Here is a 20,330-nt window from a genome sequence, read left to right on the forward strand (position 1 = left end):
ACCACCCTCTAAGCTTTCTATAAGCTTATGCACGATAGATGCGTGCAGGTAATGTTAGGTTGCAGCAGCATGGAGCTTGGAGCATGTAGCTGACTTATGGAGCTTAGATTTGACATATGTATTTCCCTTTCAGCATTGTATTCAAATGATTATATTAGTGGATATGTGATAATGATATTGCGTTTATGATTTACTTATGCTTATGGTTATGCTCCATTATAAATAAATAAATAAATAAATAAATAAATAAATAAAAACATATTGAAAATCCTCCTTGTAGGATTATATTATCGGAATCTGGCAAATGGGTGCCGGAAGCCGAGAATGGGGCATTACGGAGGCTGTCGGTGCCGGATTCGGTGATCAGGAATTTTGTGAGCACGATTTTTTGAGTTTGGGGTGTGACATGTAGTCATCGAATTTTCAAGGGAACACGTGAAAAAACAAAAAATAAAACTGCAGCATCATTGTACAATGGAGCTTTTGATATATTTCAATTTTAGGCTCTGGCACCGAAAAGAAAACTGATGGACAGCGTAGTAAAAAATATTCATCACCGTGGGGCCATAGATGCTGGTCATCAGCGATGTGGTGGTGCTAGGGAATTTGGATTCGGTAGTGACACGTCCAGTAGAAGGTATGAACTAGTCCGTACTTATCCATGCCGTCCATCCGTACTCCCAGCTCTTCTTAAAGCATGAGTCCAAAAATGAAGCAAGTACAATTCTCAAGTGGACAACAGCACACGAAAGAGTAGTGATTGAGTGCTATCGTTAAACTCTTCCTGAGGCCACAAAAGTTTTGGATGAAGATGATATCTGTGCTTTCACTTCGTCTAGAGTTGTGATCTAATGGACAGGTTGAATGGCAATATACATTACAGTGTGCCATGAGAAGTTTTTAATGGTGGGCGTTTAATAACCGCGGTTTCCTGTGATGTGGTTCACCTGAGATTTATCTGTCTCATTTTTCGGATCATTCGATAAAATGATCTGTTAAAATTGATGGACGGAGTGGATAAAACACATGCATGAGGGTGGAGCCCACTGCAGCGACGAGGACTGAGATCTCGGTAGTGGAGGGGTCACTACCGAGCCCGAGTCCGTCTTGGATCACCGTCATCATCCAATCCGTTTCCGTGTAAAATATGGCTGAGTGGTGAACGTCACATGAATGGAGCAAAACTGCAATGTCACGTTTCCAACACTTACATGGGAGAGTCCCAAGGACATTCTCTTTTTTTTAATCACATGGATGGAACAAAACTGCAATGTCAGGTTTCCACCGCTTAGATGGGAGAGTCCCATGCTTCTTCCTTTTTTTTTTTTGCCTTAAATTTCTTTTTGACTTCTTCAACATATTTTCCCATTTATTGATGTCCTATCTCTGATGATAAATACCTGTCTTTTTGCTCCGCCCACTGCATCGAAACAGCTTTCCTTTCCTGTACATTTCCCACATTTTCTTCTTTTTTCCTTCTCTAGTCTCCTCTGTTTCTTGATTCGAAGAAATGGAAAGAGAGCAGGAGTGGGAAGGAGAGGAGTCCGCTCCGACTCTTACACTAAGGACCCGGAAGGGCAAAATGGTAAATCTCGACGCTGCTAGAGTAGAACGGCCGGCAGAGACCGACCGAAGCGTTTACTTGGATAGAGTTGAAGGTAAGAACAGCACAACAACCGTCCTACTATTTTGAGATTCTATTTTTATATTTCTTAGTAATGTTAAATGACCCTTTTGCCCTTGCACTACTCCCGTTTTTTAATCCAACCGATCCCGGGGACATTTTCTGCTTTCAAAGTTGGGCTTTTGAGTTTCAGCAGTAGAATATAGATTATAGAAAGGGAAAATTGTAATTCTGTTTATTTATTTATTTATTGGCTGCGTCATGATATTTGGTGCAACCAAACACGCCCTTTCTCTTTTGTTGAAACTGCGAAATTCTTCCGAAATGCTAGTAATTTGCTGAGAAATTCATCCGCTTTTAGTTTCTATGGAAATCTAGATCTTTCTTTATTGTTTTTGTTGTTTTTTTGTCTCAGACTGGGGATTTTGGCTATAAATTTCAATGGTCTCGGCATTATAGGTTAAAGATCGGTGTTTTTTTTTTCTTTTTTTTCCTGGACGTTTTATGGTGCGTTTGGTAAGACCACCAGAAGCTACTTCTGGCAGCTTCTCTTACAAAATAGGAGTTATTCTGAAGTGTAGAATGGCTTCTATTTTGAAAGAGAAGCTTCTACGAAACGAACCCTTGGTCTCTGAGGATTATTCAAGTTGTTTCGGTTCTTGAACGGGTCAATTGAGGGTCCGTTTGGATGTGCCAAATATTAGACCCCGATGCCCCTTTTTAGGCCGGACGGGCTGCATTTTGGGCGTCTGTGCTTTTGGGGTAGCAGAGAAAATGGGAATTGTGTCAGGCCTCCTTCCGTTTTCTCTACTCTGGATGGTTATTTGATGAGCTTCTGGTCTGAGCTTAAATGCGTTGAGTATCTGTCTGGTGTTGAAGCATTCCGGTTGCCCTGAATACCAAGTGATACCCAAACAGACCCTCGTTGGAAGGCTTGATCCTCTTCGAGAAACAGAGTTAGAATGTTGGGATTATCTTTGAGTCGATATAAATGATTCTGTTTCTTTCTATACTGGGAATAATTACTCATCATTGTGGAGCCCAAGTGGTTGAAACTGAGTCGCAATGCAGCTAGTGACCGGAGCAGGCAAGTCGACTCGGTTTTGAGCTTATTCATTGTGGTGACATGTTCTAGGTTCGTACTGAATTGTTCATGGATATGGCACTCTCTCATAGGCTTGCACGAGCCATGGATCTATTTGGTCATTGGAGTTTTTGCGGCTATCACACTCCATTGGGTTAATGGAAAATCATGCACACACCATTACTATATTAATCTGTCAGAAATTTTATTACTGGTTGGAAAACATGAAGGGTCATTTCTTGATCAATATTTATTAATCAGAAAAGAGAACAGACACCTGTAGCAGCCCCAGATTTTTATTTTTATTTTTTTTTAAAAAAAAAAAGAAGAAAAAAGAAGAAAAAAAAAAGCCAAATGTTAAGTTGGGCCACTCAGATCTTCTTTCAATCACAATTAGTCCATGTAATTGCACAGTAACATATATCACAAATCAAACTGTCTTCTTAACTGTAGACTAGTGGGTCCGGTCGTGATTCATAGGTCCCTTTTTCCAGTATTTGCTCACAAACTCAGCATACCACAAGAATATGGTAGTCTATTAGGGTCCGTTTGAATACCACCCAATAAGTAACTTTTTAACTTATGTTAAGTTAATAAGCTACCTTTTTTTCTTTTTTACTTGACGTAGTTTTGTAAGCATCATTGTAAAAGTAACCAATGAAAGTTACTTATCTTCATAAGTTTTTTTTTTTTTTTTTCCAACTTTTGTTTTTTCTACTTCTTTTCAACATCTGACTTTGCTACTTCTCTCTCTTTATGTGATGGATGGTCTATCTCAAAGGAGGCTCCATATGATGGATGATCCGCATCAAAAGTGGGGCCCACATGGTGGATGGTCGACATCAAAGGTGGGCCTCACATTATGGATGATCCACATCAAGGTGAGCCCACATAATGGATTCTCCACATCAAAGTTAGGCCCCTAAAACTGAATGGTCCACATACAAAGCATGTTCTGCATGATGGATGACCCACATTGAAAGTGAGGCCCAAATGATGGACAGTCCATATCAAAGGTGGGCTCCACATGAGGGGCAATGGATGTTGAAGGTGGCCCCACATGATGGACAATAGCATTGAAGGTGGGGCCCACATGTTGAATGAAGGTGGGCCCCACATAATGGACAATCCGCATCAAAGGTTGAACCCTAATGATAAATTGTCCACCTCCAGGCAGGCCCTGCATGATGGATGGACACCATGAACGGTCAACATCAAAGATGGGCCACACATGATGGATGGACCACACCATGGATGGTCAACATCAAAGATGGGCCCCACATGATAGGTGGTGGAAATTGTAGGTGTGCCACAAATGATGGATGAGCCACATCAAGGTGGGCCCCACATAATGGATAGTCCACATCAAAGGTGTTGTGATGAGTTGCTCACATCCAAGGTGGGCCCTACATGATGGATGGCTCACATCGAAGGTGGGGCCCACATGATGGATGATCCACACAAGAGGTGGGCTCTATATGATGGGCGGTGGATATTAAAGGTGGGCTGCACATGATGGATAATAAAATTGATAGTGGGACCTCCGTGATAGATGATCCATATCAAGGGGGGCCCCATATTAGGACATTCACATCGAAGGTTGGCCCCAAATGATGAATGGCCCACATCCAAGGTGGGCCCCACTTGGTAGATGACCCACTTCAAAGTTGGGCGGTCCTCATTATAGATGGGCCCGCATGATGGACGACCCACATCTAGAGTGGGCCCCACATGATGGATAGCCCACATCGAAGGTGGGCCTCACAATGTGGATGGTCCACGTTGAAGGTAATCCCCACATGATGGATGGTTCACACTAAAGACATGGCCAAGGTAGGCCCTAATGAACAGTCCACATCAAAGGTTGGGCCCTATGATGGACGGTGGATATTAAGGGTGGACCAAACAAACTTGAGGGATTAGTACTTGTGTGATCTTGGAAATTAAACATACTTTTTAACTTTTTGGATGATAAGTATGTTGTTTACCAAACGTATCTACTTTTTAGATAAGTAGAAACCAAGATAAGGTATAGTAGCTTATGTAAAGTAACTTACGATCCAAATGCCCCCTTAGCTTTCTAGATGCATCACAAGGAGATGCATTTCTGTTATTCTGCTTCAGCAAGAGACATGGATCTAGACCCTTCCTCAGTCCTGTTGAGGAGGAAGTGTTGCATACACAACACTAAGCATCGACTTCCAAATAATTGAAATTTTGAGTGCATGGTTTTTTAAGGACTGATCTGATTAAAATTGTTTTGGTAACTCTCATTATTCGTTTTCATTGGTACTATATACCCAGCATAATCTCTTTAGTAACTTCTCTGTAGTCCAGCATAATGAATCACTATTTAATGAGCAATTCCACCTGCAAGCCCTCACCTGCAAATTCTAAAACACAAGCATTCCACACGTGCTAGTGTGGATGTATGCAATCTTGGTTGTTAATTAGGCAGCCACAACGGTAAATCTGCCCAGGCCCAAAACTCATTCTGGTATGCCCTTTCCTGATGGGCCACACATATATGAAGAAATGGATGGTTAAAAAGGGATGACTATTGGCGCCCTCTTGACATACATGTGTTGCTCACTTGGTGAGTTCACTGGCTTATTTTTACACTGGGGCACATAAACCATGGTTTCCACTGATGTATGGCCTATATATCATGCACATGTGCCATTGGGAGCTTGTGTTTAGCATTTGCAGATGATCTGTGCAAGTAGCTTTCCTTGTATTTAATTCCAGAGCAAGATCAAGTTGGCCTATAGGCTGTCAGTTTTTTTAGATCTAGTCAATCCTGCATGACATCATCTTTCTTTTACTATTTCCTTGGCATTTTTTTATTGGAGATGATGTCCTTTTAGGTATATATTTGGTGATTGGTTTCTGGTATTTTTCTGATGTAATGAGTTCTATCTCTCCCATTTTGGTATTTGGCGAACATAAAATTACTTTTGCATTTCTATGACTGAAGGAATATGGAAGTGTCGCCACTGCACATGGACCTACCGAATGGGAAGTCCTGGCATAGATCATGCTCACAATCATGAAGAGTATTTCAGAGGGTTGGCGAATGCCAAAACATTATCTCAGCAGGGATCATGTTTTGGTTCACAAAGTCAACAAGGTCAGTAGCTATCGAATTTTCCAAAGCAGAAGATAGCAGTAAACGCTAAACAGTTATTAGAGCTCAAATGATCCAACTAATTGATCAATATTCTCTACAGATAGCTAAAAATCCATGTGTAATCTTTCATCTTGTCTTTTTTTTTTTTTTTTTTTTGGTATCATAATATGAAAATGGAATTTGCCATCTTCGTCAAGTAGAAACTATCATGTCATATTTCTCACTAGTAGTTCCAATGTTATCTCTTGTTTTCCTTTAATCATGAATCACTTCTGGCATGGAAATACTCCTATGTTTCTTTCTTGCGGTGCACATAACATGAGAGATGCAAGTGACAAAATGGTTATATGCTTGCAGGTATTGCATCTACTGATGAAAATTGGGGGACAAAATTGAGCACTGTTGGCTTTTCTGCTGGTGAGAAAAACCAAGGGAATGGTGAAGCAGATCTTGAAACAATAGAAATGGATGTTGAGAGGGTATTAGAAGAGCAGGATACACACGATTTATACTGTCCTAATTGTAACTCATGTATTACTAAGAGGGTTATTTTACGTAAAAGAAAACGGGGGGGTCAAGATGTCCAGTTTGAGTCAAAGCGTGGAAAAATTGAACCAGTACTTCAACCTGATCTGAATGCTAGTACTGACACGGGGCCTGACGTCTTCAGATGTTTATCGTGTTTCAGCTTTTTCATTCCAACAGGTATGACTTTGTCTCAAACATGTGTGGCTACTATTTTTATTTATGATTTTATCTTACAGTTTTCGTAGTTGTTTGCTCTTCAAACCTAGAAGTATGGTCTTTTTTGACAGGTGATAAATATCCTTTTGCGGTAATTTAAGATATTATTATGACTGAATGGTGCATTACTGCTTAACGTTCCCATTTGATAATTTAATGCTTCTTGCATATCCTATGGTGTACTTGATTAGAATGAGAAATGATTGTTCGCCATAGGGCTACATGCTGATATGTTATAGTACCTTAAATTGAAATACATGTACTCACTTATATACGAACGTCACATACGTTTACTTTCAGTCAAGTAGTTTATATTGAAATCCTATATTTTTCAGGACCATTTTCTTGCTAAATAAAGAGAAATGCAACTTCAGTGGAAGACAATGACTGTGCAGAAAAATTTACAGATTTGCACTTAGTTGCCCAATCCTTCTAAATAGGTGCAGCTCTAACTTTGAATCACACTTCAGACTTGTGCTCCTGCTCCTTTTTCCTACCTATTTAATATTTATACTTAGAAAACATTTTCAAATTAGACACTTCCCACTCCCGCACCTGAACTTGTTGCCGCTTCAGTTCACGCTTCATGCAACTGTAGATTTCCATGAGGAGAATTTGGCTGACATCCATTTAGAAGTCTGTGGGACTTGTTTCCAATGGTATCTCATATTCTCATTTTCTCACAATTTAGTAAATGCAGTGTTGGTTGAGCAGATCCTAGATTGTTCAATGATACTATTAGATTGAGTCCAACACTACCTACTGTACAAAAGACTACAACAACATGGTCTCTTCATAAGAACTGGAGAATCTTTTACATGTGTGTTCACACTAGCCTACCTACACACCTCTACATGCGCATGTATACATGTATGTACGCACACAAGTAGAGTGTATACAAAGAGATTCTCAACTATGGTGGCAATGGGTTGGATTCATTCTGGTTGGGCTCAACTTGGGCCTGAATTGTTTACTAAACTGGCCAAGAAGTTAACCAGACTCCAACCCCTTTACTAAACGGTCCAAGAATTCAAAGCCAAGCCCAACCCATGAGCCATGAACCACAACACAAGCCCAACAAATCTGCTAAGCACATCAATTTGAGCCCATTACTAAACGGTCCAAGAATTCAAAGCCAAGCCCGACCCACGAGGCATGAACCACAACACAAGCCCAACCAATCTGCTAAGCAGATCAATTTAAGTCCATTACTAAATGGTCCAAGAATTCAAAGCCAAGCCTGACCCACGAGCCATTAACCACAACACGAGCCCAACCAATCTGTTCAGTAGATCAATTTAAGCATGTGACCCAACTTGAAACAAATTCTTAGGTCCGTGCTCCACTTATCTCAAAATGTTACTTAGTGGGCCTAATTCTCGGGCCCTAGTTTTTAAGAGGTCTATTAGTATTTATAAGCTTCTTATGAGCAGATTGGTTCAGGGTCAGCCTGACCCAACCCATTTACTCAATGGGTCTCACTTGGACCAGGTCTAATGCATGCCCTGCCAAATGGGGCCTAAACCCATCTAAGAAGCGGCTTGGGCCAGCTGCCTGTGGACCGACCTGACCCATTGTCAGCCCATGCTTGAAAATTCACATTTTTTACCGGTCTCCTTACATTTCAATGTGTAACATCTTTGGGCAGCAATTTGCCCACAAATTGTAGACATCAGCCACTTGTAGACATGGTGAGCAAAGTAAGGGTGCAAATTGTGGTTTGGGTCGGGTTGAGCATCAACTTGAGTCTAACCTGATCTCAAGAGGACCCAACCTGCAACCCGATCAGACCCAAATTCCAACCTTTGGTGCCCAACCTGAACCCAACCTGATCTGTCCCAACCTCAACACAACCCAAATACATGTGATTATTCCCAAACCCCCCCTAACCAGTGTTCGAAATATCGGTATCGCACAATGTATCGCACCCTTGGGATACAGATACGTATCGGTTATCGCACGTGATATATCGTTTGTGTCGCATAGTTTATCGCACTTTTTGGGAAACATGGGGAAACATTAGCAAAATGGTTGAATTTTTTTATGAAACTTTGGGGATTATTTAAAAAACCTTAATGCACACTTTTAAATCATAAAATATCAAAAAAGAAGTGCACATAATAAATTTCCTTTGTATAAGGTACTAAGTTATGCGTGTTATCTGATTAAACTAAGGTAAATATATTTAAATATGATGCATACCATTTATAAATGTATAAAGATATGTACAAACATCAATTGGAATTCATTTTAACATGTCATTTTAGGGCATGGGCCGAAAAATAAGGTAGATCCAAATCTGAGGTGGACCACACCACACAAAATAGTGTTCATTGAATGATCATCATTAAACTATTTTGGGCCTATAATTTTTTTGGATAAAGCTAATATTTATGTTTTCCCATCCAGGTTTGTCAAACCTCATGGATAGATTGGATGGCAAATAAACATTACGGTGGGCTTTAAAAAGCTTCAATGGTGGACATCATTGCCACCACATTTCTTGTAGTGTGGTACTCTTGATCTTTCATTTGTCTCCTTTTTGGCCTCATGCCTTAAAATTACTTATGAAAATGGATGGAGGGTGTGGATTGGCTGGTGTACCACACGAAGTATGAGCATGTGTCGTGCGAAGATGGGATGCAGATTTCCTACTAAATCCCTCCGCAGGAGTGGGGCACACCGTGATGTTTGTGAGAAATCTACTCTATCCATCAGTTTTGTGAGATTATTTTAAGACTTGAGGCAAAAATTGAGCAGGATCCAAGACTCAAGTGGGCTGCACTAAAGAAAAAGGTGGGTAGGGAAATTCCTACCGTCAAAACCTTCCTGGGTCGACAGTGATGTTTACATTCCTTCCATACCGTTCATTACGTCATCACTACTGGGATGAATTGAAAACCCAAATATTAGACTGATTCAAAACCTGTGGCCCCATGAATATTTCAGCTGTGGACCTTCAATCCTCACGTTTTCGGCCTCATTACTTAGACAAAATTACACTAAACGATTGCAACACATTTACTTCACCAGCATCAGAAACTTCCATGGTAGCAAAAGATCAAAATGGCACTGGAATGCATCGAAAGGATGGATTGTCAAAACCTCAACGAGAGGGGAATAATGCTTTCATTCCATCAATTCCAGGAGTTTCATCACCTAAAGGAGTTCAGATTGACATTTCAAAACTGGAGGCTGCAGCTAAAAAGACTTATCTTGGTATGAAATTGGCTTTTCAAGTCCATTGTTCATGATTTTGCTATTCGTAAGATGACATATTAAAATTGTATTAAAGCACTTTCATACCATTCTCCCTCTTTGTTTTTTATGCTGCATAAAACAATTAGTTTTCTACTGCTTAAGGTTTAACTTCAAACTTACGAGATTGCTCGATTCATGCCATCATGTTGCAGAGGATGATGCAATACTACCTGTTGTAGCAGGCACTGCTACACCAGCGGGACCGTTGTCATCTCAGAGCAATCAAACTGTTCCTTCAGCAGCAGCACCAGGAGTCTTGCAAGATAGGGAGACCAAAATAGAAACTGTTCAACGGAAGTTTGATGGAGCTAGGACTCGTGAATGGGATATCCTAAAAAGCATTGTGTATGGTGGTTTAATCGAGTCAATCACAAGCCTTGGTGTGGTTTCATCTGCAGCTGGTTCTGAGGCTGCCACATGTAAGTGGCTCAGGAAATTTAGTATATTATGACGGTGGGATCTACATTGATTTGTATATATTAGTAAGTAGCCACAAAATCAACTTCTGGTTGACTTTCCATGAATTGCTTTTGTGAAAACTGAAACCCCAATTGCCAGGATGTTGTTTTTCCTTCTCTGCCTCCAAACTAAATTTAGTTTGTTTCAAGTAGTACTCGAGACAAGAAAAGTTATGTTCGCGGAAATGCTTCAACCATTTGGTTTCAGTCCAAAGGTTCAGATTAATAGATGTAAAATTCAAGAAACATATAGGATGCAATTTGAACTATGCTATTGACAGAAACAGTGACGCTGAATATGTAAACTCGATCTTCATCTAACCTTATAGGAACATAGTTCAGAAACCATGAAACTCGATTCAACTTGATGTTTATTTAGCTTGGTTTGACTCAAAGACTCAATATTTAATTATTATAAATTGAGAATATTAGGATTGTTAATAGATATTTAACGTAAAATGTCATAGAAGTAAATATCTAACTCAAAGCAATAACATTGTTGATACTTCATTTGTTAAGGTCATTGCTTTCTTAGTTGAGGTTAGGGGTTTGAATCTTACTTCCAACATATATTGGTGTCTGCCGGGTCGTGTTGAGTCGACCAAGGCAAGTCAGGCCCAGTTACGAGTTTCCCATAGACTCAGCTCAAAATCTCTCCGAGTTGAGTTGACACAGATGAGTTTCGAGTCAAATCTGCGAGTTCTAGAACTATGGTAGGAACTTGGTACTTAGCTCACATTCTTATGCTTTGACATTCTACAGCACATGAATCAGAATGATTTTACTAAAAACTAGGTCATTCTAGTAACTAGTACCCGGAGATAGCTATCTAAGCTTTTGCTTTAATTGATATTGATGTGGTCATTAGGTTCCCTTGCATTTATATTGTTTAGAAAACTGAAGTTTGTTCTTTCTTTCTTGTAGAAAGATCATATACTGTGATTTTTGTTATTCCTTTGCAGTGAATATTGTTGCTTTGGGATTGGCAAATCTGATCGGCGGACTATTCGTGATTTCTCAAAATGTGAGTAGCTTTCTATGTCAGTGTCATTCTCTTTCAATTGTTCTGCACTGGAACTTGTCCTGCTTTTGTGGGTGGGTCACTACAAAGTCCAAACTGGTTCAAATAAATGACCCATGACTCCAAAATGAATAAAATAAAGGTTCGACAAGTTGACCCAGATTGTTGGACTGGATTAACTGCCTGGCCCAACTGGATGCACCTATTGACCTGATTGTTCTAACATCAAACAGTTACTTTCCCAAAATGGACTTCTAGACCTGGATTGCTATGGTGCATGTATCCTGTCTGGGTTTTGAAACGGTAATCAGTTATCTCTGTTTTAGAGCTTTATCTTCATAGATGTTGAGATTCCTTTCTTGTTTTAGTGATCCAAAAAGTTGATATTGTTTGTGGGCGCTGCTTTGGATGGGCTAAGAACAAAAAATCCCGCGGATTGGATTGAATCTCTTTGGAAAAATCTCACAAAGAACAAATGTACAATTAAGAGAGAAAATACAACGATGGTTCACATTCAACTAAGAAAATCCCCAATATTCTACAATTAGGATCTTCCAACATGGGGGATTTTCGTTTGTAATTATATGTGATGGGGTACGTGGTATCAATAGTTTGGATCCTTGAACATTGGCTCCACTTGTGCAAACGTACAATTGAAGATCCAGTTTCTATTTCATTTTTGTGTTATCATTTTACATTTATTCTGCAGTGCATTACTTGGATTGCCTTGCCATATGCTTCTTCAGTGACTGAAATTACATAAATAACCTCTGCATTGTTTGTTAGAATCATGGATAGGGTCAGCAACGGTCAGGCCTGGAATTGATTAGGGCTAGAATTTTGAACTGCCCAGGCATTGCCCAGTCAAATTCTGGATTTTGCTGGCCGTTGCCAGCCCTAAGCATTGATAGTTAGGGAGCTCCAACAATAGAAAAGGAGACTCTGATGATACTTCTGCATGTCATGTTTCTCTGAGCTTCATGAAGCCCACAAGCACCTCTAAGTGCAGCAACACGCGCTAACCTGGTATCTATGGTCAGTTCTACCATGTAGATTGCCTGGTCCAAGAATCAGGTTGGTCCACTCATCAGGCACGCGACGCATCAACATTGACTGTGGACTTGCCATAATTTTATATTTTATTTTTAAAAAACCATTTATGGTTTTTGTACGTCTCCTCCTAATTATTTGACTGGCCTGATTTTTGGGCCAGCTCATCTAAATGATGTGGCCCATCTGATGCATAGCTTGGATGTGGCTGCATGCTAAGATTTGCATTACCATGTGGCAGAATCTCTTTGGTTAGTTTGTTGCTTCCCAACTCAGTAGTTGTAGCGATGCATCATTACATATGAATTGCGCATCTTAGACCTTAGTCACATAATGGCATATTACACATTTCTGGATTTGCTTGGTGTGTTTTGTTGCACCAAATATCACGACTTTTCATGATATTTTAGGATTGCTCATTTTAATTTGGTTTGAAATTTCATGATATTTGGTGCAATGACAAACACTTGTGATCTTGATCCTTTTAAAAAAAAATAAAAATTACCAAGTTTGAGTTCTTTTGCAAATTTGTATCTTTTCAGAAAATCTGATTACTTCCCTATTCCGATCTACATATGCTTACAGCTTAAGGAGCTGAGAAATGAACAACATAGTGCCAATGATCAAAGCGAACAAAATCTTGATCGGTACCAGGAAATACTTGGGCAGAGAGAAAATTTCTGGCGGCATGTGGTTGTTGCAGTCTTTTCATACATCATATTTGGGCTAATTCCACCTGTGATTTATGGCTTCTCATTCCGAAAGACTGATAACAAGGAGTACAAGCTTATAGCGGTTACTGCAGCTTCTCTTCTATGCATCGCTTTGCTTGCAATCGGCAAGGCCCATGTCCGAAAGGCACCAAAGACCTACATTAAAACCTTGTTGTACTATGTTGGCGTTGGGATGCTGGGGTCAGGCCTCTCGTATGTAGTGGGCCAGCTGATCAAGAAGCTTTTGGAGAAGCTTGGGTGGTTCGACTCCGGTGCAGCTAACCCAGTGTCTGTATTTGTGGAAACAAGGTCAATGAGGTCGAGATGGGCATCTTATTGATGGTGGGCTCACTTGGGAGTTGGCTGGTCGCAGGACTCAAGGTTGAGGCACAAAATCAATTGAGTACCATCTCTGGGCCCAAGTCCCTGTCATTGGCAATTTTAGTGTATGATTTTCACCAACTATTAGGAAATTTCTTTTAATCTGTTCCACAATTTCGTATTTTCTGTTGTATTATTTGGATTGAAAAAAAAAACAAAAAAAAAACAAATTCGGTGGCATCAGCCTGATATCCTACAATACAGTGGATGTGTGGGAACTTTACAAGTTATTTCCTGCTAACAGGTCTCTCATATAGCTGGTTTACAAAAAAGGTGTTTTGGTTCAACTTCATGTGCTGGGTTTGCGCCTGGCGGGCTGGTTCCGAATGCAGCTCGAATCAAATCAACACTGTACCCCAGGTGCCTAAATAAACCAAGAGACCGAAGTTGTACGGTTTGGCTATTTACTTGGCCATTAATTTTAGAAGATCAGGCCATCTGCAAAGGGAAGGATTTGTCCTTTTCACGAGTTCTTTTTTCCTTCAAGGAGAAAGGACCTTTAGTGAAGTACCTGATAACAATCACAGTTCAACAACAACAATATAAATAGAATGAATAATAATACATGAATTGGAAGTGCTTTATTAATATTAACAATGATTGCTTATAATCAACTTTGATAAACACGACTGTCTATTCATCGCTTGGAAGAAAACTGGCTTCATGGGGAGACGGTTGTTTGGTCCGGGATGGTCATCTATTCGTTGCTTGATGCGAAATTGGGCTTTATGGTGAGATGGCCAGTTCAGAGTGGATCTTTAACAATTTGTTCGAAAGTCTAGTCGAGAGAACAGACAGTGAGAAAGTTGGTGGGATGACAATCTGATCAAAATCTTGAGAAAGTTGGTGGGGTGACAATCTGATCAAAATCTTGGAGAGGACCAGGCTCATGGCAAGATGGTTATAATTCGACTGTCTATTCATTGCTTCCGTTGAGAGACATAGGCTTCAAGCACATAACAGGAAATCCCTACACCCTTCAATTCGAAACTGAGCAATCCTTCCACCCATCCAACGGTGCGTTAGTGGACATTGGAAGGATAAGTAATGTAATTGGTTTATACTTTTTTAATTTTTTTAAGAAAGAGGCCAGTTTCTTATTATTTTCCCACACCTTGGGGTAGGTACATGCAACCATACCTCGGGCCAATGACGAAATCAATGAGAAATAAAAGGAGAAAAAGAGGAGAAGATGCCTGGGTGAAGGAGAATCCCACATCCCGATTTAGGAATCAGAGGGAAGATGACTAGAAGCCCAAAGGCGCATTGGCTAGCTTTAGAAGGAGGTCTTTATGATGCCTTGAAGCGAAACTGGTCTACACCTAAAGCAAGAGCTGAAGGTGTGGACCCCACGAGCATACATGTGCATCTCCTAGGAGGAGGAAGGGTCTGATAATGCAGCTAAACTCTCGCTATTATAAACTAGATACTAGCCACCTCCAATATAGGCAAAATTAAATATATAAGTGCCAAGAAAAGAGTTTGGAAGCTTTTATCCCTTGGTCCATGCTTGCCACTTTAGAGATGACTCCTCAGGTGGCTTTAGAGGAAGGGGTAAAAGGAAGAAGAGTGCGGATCTGGTGCTTCCTGGAAACAGCGAGCACCCGAATCCAATATTCCACGTCACTGCAAGTGCCACATCACCAGCTTTTTTTAATATATTAAAAAAATTTACATTTCAGGAAAAGTCTAACGTCGTTAGACGGTTTCGCTTGGAAATCGTATTGCTTACCGATCGGTGCGCACCTGCTCTTACCGTAGTGAGTAAACTCAGTTGGGCCCACCTTGTATGTATGTGGTCTATCCACGCCGTCCATCCGTTTTTCCATCTAATTTAAGGGGTTGAGCCCAAAATTGAAGTATATCCAGATATCAAGTGGATCATACCACTGTAAACAGTAGGGATAATGATTTCCACCGTTGAAACCTTGCTAGGCCCCATAGTGATGTTTATTTGTCATCCAACCTGTGCATAAGATCATACAGGCATGGATGAAGAGAAGACATAAATATAAGCTTTATCCAAGACTTTTGTAGCCCCCGAGAAATTTTCAACAGTAAACGTTCAAATCAACTGTTTCCTTTAGTGTGGTGCATTTGAACATTTTATATGTTTCATTTTTGGTCTCAAGCCTTAAAATTATATAGTAAAATTGATGGATGGAGCAGATAAAATACATAAATCATGGTGGACCCCATAGAGTTTACTCAGTACGTTAAAGTAGTGAGTTACTCACTACGCAGTCAGCTTCCTTCTATATGGGGATTCATCCACGGGTTGAGTAGCGAGATTCACTACCAAAGTGATGTCACCTAGTTACATAGGTCCCACCATGATGTATCTTTTTTATCCACATCGTCCATCCATTTGGAGAGATCATTTTGGGGCATGAGACGTAAAATGAATCAGATCCGAAACTCAAGTGGACCCCACCACAAAAAACAGTGGAGAGAGTCACGCCCACCATTAAAAACTTATACGGGTAACAAAACTTTTCGATCAAGCTGATATTTGTGTTTTCCCTTCTTGAATGTCTATATTAACTTAAGGTCCATTGTGATTTTTATTTAAGTTTTCATATGGGGATTCAGTGCACAGGTTGAGTAGTGAGACTCGCTACTAAAGTGATGTCATGTAGTTATGTCGGTCCCACCATGGTGTATGTTTTGTATCCACACAGTCCATCTATTTGGAGAGATCATTTTAGGGCATGAGCCAAAGAATGAATCAGATCAAAAACTTGAGTGGACCCCACCACAGAAAACAGTGAAGAGAGTACACTCACCATTAAAAACTTCTAAGGGCCACAAAAGTTTAAGATCAAGCTAATATTTATGTTTTTGCTTCTTTAATATCTGTGTTAACTTATGAAAAGGTTAGATCAGAAATAAACATCACGGTGGACCTTAGGAAGGCTTCAACGGTGGACATTACTCTCCTCACTATTTTCTATGGTGGGATTCACTCCAGCTTTGGATCTACCTCATTCTTTTGATCATGCCCTAAATGATCTCTCCAAATGGATGTACAGTGTGGATACAACACATACATCATGGTAGGCCCCACAGAACTTGGTGGCTTCACTTCAGTAGCAAGTCTAACTACTCAACATGTCGGTAGCTAATCCGCCTCCAATTTCTTTATTCTAAAATTTAATTAGGTCATGTCATCTCACGAAAATTTTATAAGATAATTTTATTTTTTATTTTTTTTATTTTTTATTTTTTTTACAAAATCTACTTGATTGGCAAAGAATATTAGCTGCGACTCAGGATGAGTGATGTCCGTAGAATCCTCATCGTGGGCCCACCTTGATCTATGCGTTGTATATCTACTCCATCCATCCATTTTCTCATATTATTTTAAGACTTGACCAGAATTGATGCTTGTGATCAAGTCAAATTCAGTCCAGATTAGTCCAGGACAGACCTGGACTTGGATTAAGTTAGGCATGTTGGACTCAGTACCAAGTCAGGTCGAGTTCGGGTCAAGCCTATTTCAAAACTGAATCGAGTCAAGTGTAACATCATGGATTTTTGCTATTTTGGATTGTCAACAATCCTTAATTTTATTTTATTTTTAGAAATAGCCCACGTCGTCACTTACTGACCCATGATGCTCGAGGTGAGCCTATACGTAGGTTATACTAATAAAGAACTGTACAAATTCAATTAACCAACCGTATGAACTAACTAATCCACTTGATCACTTAAACCTTCAGTCTAACCTCGTGAATTGTTCATCTAGGGCCCAAATCTAACCGACCCATCATTGACTAATTAAGACAACCGTAACTAAATTAAAGATCTACCCAAAGTCGAGCCAGCTATGACCTGAATCTTTACTAATAGACCAAGTTAACCTATTTATTCATTTAGCCTAAGAACCAACGGTTTAGAGTGATCATTACCGAATCACCATTTTCGCTAATTTTGAATAGGTCACACTGTGAACTTAGTTAATCCAAACCCTAACAACTGCGCCCAAGAAATCTACCTATCCAATTTATTTTTTCAATGCCTCGATTACCCGAATGAGCTCCAGACTGCTCGTTAGTGGCCCACTAGTTTCGAAATTATAGATTAATATCCATTTCACTGGGTTTGACATCCATCACGGGTGGCGAACCAAGAAAGTGCCCAGAACTAGTCAACTTGGGGCAAAAGTCAAGTGCTTGAAACACTTGAATCCCCTAGTCTAAAATCTGAAAACTTAAGTGAAATAGACCTTTCAATCTTTGGTGAAGTTGTGACATTCTAATCGTTGAATTGTAATCAAACTCGAACCATGAGCCAGGGATCTTTCCCTGCTCATATCCGTATAATTGGGACCCCGATTGAACATTAGTGATTGTTAATCGTAAATTGGGCCCATGCGATCAATTGACTCATCTGTTTGCTACTAAACTTGGGACAACCCTTCATCTAACTATGAGACACCTATTCCACACTTCTGCCCAAAGCTGAGCCAAGCTGAGATTTTCTCACCTCTTCTAGCTCTCTTTCCGCATCGGCAGGAGCTTTTCGAGGATTAATAAGGATGGTGAGAGTTAGCGTCTTAAATGATGCTCTCAAAAGCATGTACAATACTGAGAAGCGAGGAAAGAGACAAGTCATGATCAAGCCGTCCTCGAAAGTGACAATTAAGTTCCTTCTTGTCATGCAGAAGCATGGTTGTATCGGTGAGTTCGAGTATGTTGATGACCACAAGTCTGGAAAAATAGTGGTTGAGTTGAATGGGAGATTGAACAAATGGTGAGTCATCAATCCCCATTTTGATGTTGGTGTCAAAGAGATAGAGCCTTGAACTGCAAGGTTGCTCCCCTCCAGACAGTTCGGCTATATTGTGTTGACGACATCTGCAGGCATCATGGACCATGAGGGGGCGAGGAGAAAGAATGTCGGTGGTAAAGTCTTGGGCTTCTTTTACTAAATATTCTATCTGAGATAAGAATCATATATTTTTGGTCGCCGGTGAGGTTTTTTTTTTAGGTCACAAAGACCCAAATGAAGAGAATACAAATATCAACTTGATCCAAAACTTTTGTAGCCACCAAGAAGCTTTTATATGGTGGGCATCCAATCACCCCGTCATTTTGTCTGATAATCCCGTAATTTTGTCTCATGAAACCCCATCACTTGTCCTATAATCCTTGCATTCTGTTTAATGGAACTAGGTCACTTTGTCTGACAATCATGCTATTTAGTAGAACGATGTCATTTTTTTCGATAGCCTATTACTTTGTTTAGTAGAACCCATCACTTTCTCCAATAACCCCATCACTTTGTCTCACAACCTCGTCACTTTGCCTATTAAAACACAGTTACTTTGCCTATTGAAACACCATCACTTTGTCCAACAACCTCATCACTTGTATTATGGAACCCCGTTACTTTGTCTACTAGAACCTTGTCACTTTGTCCAATAATCCCATCACTTTATCTAATGGAACCCATCACTTTTCCAACAACCTTGTCACTTTGTCTAGTGGAACTCCGTCAATTTGTCCGCCAACCTTGTCACTTAATCCTGTGGAACCCCATCAATTTGTCGGCCAACCCCATCACTTAATCCTCTAGAATTCTGTCACTTTGTTGAGCAATCTCATCACTTTACTTAGTAGAACTCTATCACTTTATTTAGGGAAACCCTGTCACTTTGTTAAGCAATCTCACCACTTTACCTAGTAGAACCTTGTCACTTAATTTAATGAAACTTTATCACTTTGTCTGGCTACCTTGTCACTTTATCTAATAGAACCATATCACTTTGTTTAGTGGAACTACATCACTTTGTCCGCCAATCCTTTCACTTTATCTAATGGAACCCCGTCACTTTGTCTAGCAAACACCTCACATTGTCAAGTGGAACCTTGTCACTTTGTCTATTAATCTGGTCACTTTTTCCGGTGGAACTCTATCACTTTATCTGATAACCTTGTCACTGTGAAAATAGAACCAATTCACTTTATCCAAAATTTGTTACTTTGTCTAGTGGAACCCTGTCACTTTGTCTGACAATCCTGTCACTTTTTCTAGTAGAACCCTATTATTTTGTCCAACAACCTTACAGCTTTGCATAGTTGAACCCCCGTCACTTTGTCCGACAATCCAATCACTTTTTCTAGTAGAACTCGAACATTTTATCCCACAACCCTAGGGCTTTTCATAGTTGAATCCCCTGTCACTTTACTTAGTAGAATCCTATTACTAATTTGTCTAGCAACCTTGTCACTTTATCTAGCAACCTGTTACTTTATTTAGTGAAACTTCGTTACTTTTGTCGGTAACTCAATCATTTTGCTTATTGAATCCCATCAGTTTGTCTAATAGAACTCCGTCAATTTGTTTAATGGAATAATGTCATTTTGCTTGACAATCTTATACTTTGTCTAATGGAACTCCATGACTTGTCCGTGAACCCTTTGTGGAACCCTATCATTATGTCCGACAAACCCATCACTTTACCCATTGGAACCCTATCATTAAGCATAGTTTTCAGGAACAATTTATAATGAATAATTTTCATGGTAATAAGAAAATTCAACATGGGCCGTAAATCATGTGGGGCCACTGACAATATAGACCATTCATTGTCGATAATTTTTTCTTAATCATTAGACAAAGTAATGAAATTCATTGGACAAAGTGACAGGGTGTAATGCCCTGAAATTTGGGGGTCGAGCATAACTCAGCTCCCGAGTTCCAAAACATCACTTATGCAACATATTTAATGATGGATGTATGTTGTCTGTAGTAGTGCATAAAACATGGAATAGATTAATCCAAAACACAGATATAATTCAGGGATAAGTGAAGAAAGCAAGCGGAAGACTTATAGAAATATATGTATACAAGTGCAAA

General features: G+C 39.8%; 2 protein-coding genes and 1 pseudogene across 3 annotated transcripts; all 3 read left to right on the forward strand.

Annotated features, from left to right (window-relative positions):
• The first annotated feature begins 1,358 nt into the window (after positions 1 to 1,358).
• LOC131249622 (uncharacterized) lies at positions 1,359 to 6,549 on the forward strand. Its single transcript, XM_058250414.1, has 4 exons — positions 1,359 to 1,658; positions 5,686 to 5,838; positions 6,196 to 6,317; positions 6,544 to 6,549. Exons 1-4 carry the CDS (start codon positions 1,511 to 1,513, stop codon positions 6,547 to 6,549), a joined length of 429 nt encoding a protein of 142 aa, XP_058106397.1. The 5' UTR covers positions 1,359 to 1,510.
• A 3,017-nt stretch (positions 6,550 to 9,566) lies between these two features.
• Positions 9,567 to 13,646, forward strand: LOC131248769 (membrane protein of ER body-like protein). Of its 2 annotated transcripts, none has more exons than XM_058249215.1 (4): positions 9,567 to 9,801; positions 10,023 to 10,262; positions 11,264 to 11,325; positions 12,958 to 13,646. In XM_058249215.1, exons 1-4 carry the CDS (start codon positions 9,630 to 9,632, stop codon positions 13,423 to 13,425), a joined length of 942 nt encoding a protein of 313 aa, XP_058105198.1. In that variant the 5' UTR covers positions 9,567 to 9,629; the 3' UTR covers positions 13,426 to 13,646. The 2 variants fall into 2 exon arrangements, with proteins under 2 accessions (XP_058105198.1, XP_058105199.1); XM_058249216.1 differs by having other exon boundaries at positions 10,026 to 10,262.
• Positions 13,647 to 17,920: 4,274 nt separating this feature from the next.
• Positions 17,921 to 18,453, forward strand: LOC131250044 (small ribosomal subunit protein uS8-like; annotated as a pseudogene).
• Positions 18,454 to 20,330: the final 1,877 nt, after the last annotated feature.

The sequence above is a fragment of the Magnolia sinica genome, chromosome 6, assembly GCF_029962835.1.
Source record: "Magnolia sinica isolate HGM2019 chromosome 6, MsV1, whole genome shotgun sequence".
In the NCBI taxonomy this organism is placed as follows: Eukaryota; Viridiplantae; Streptophyta; class Magnoliopsida; order Magnoliales; family Magnoliaceae; genus Magnolia; species Magnolia sinica.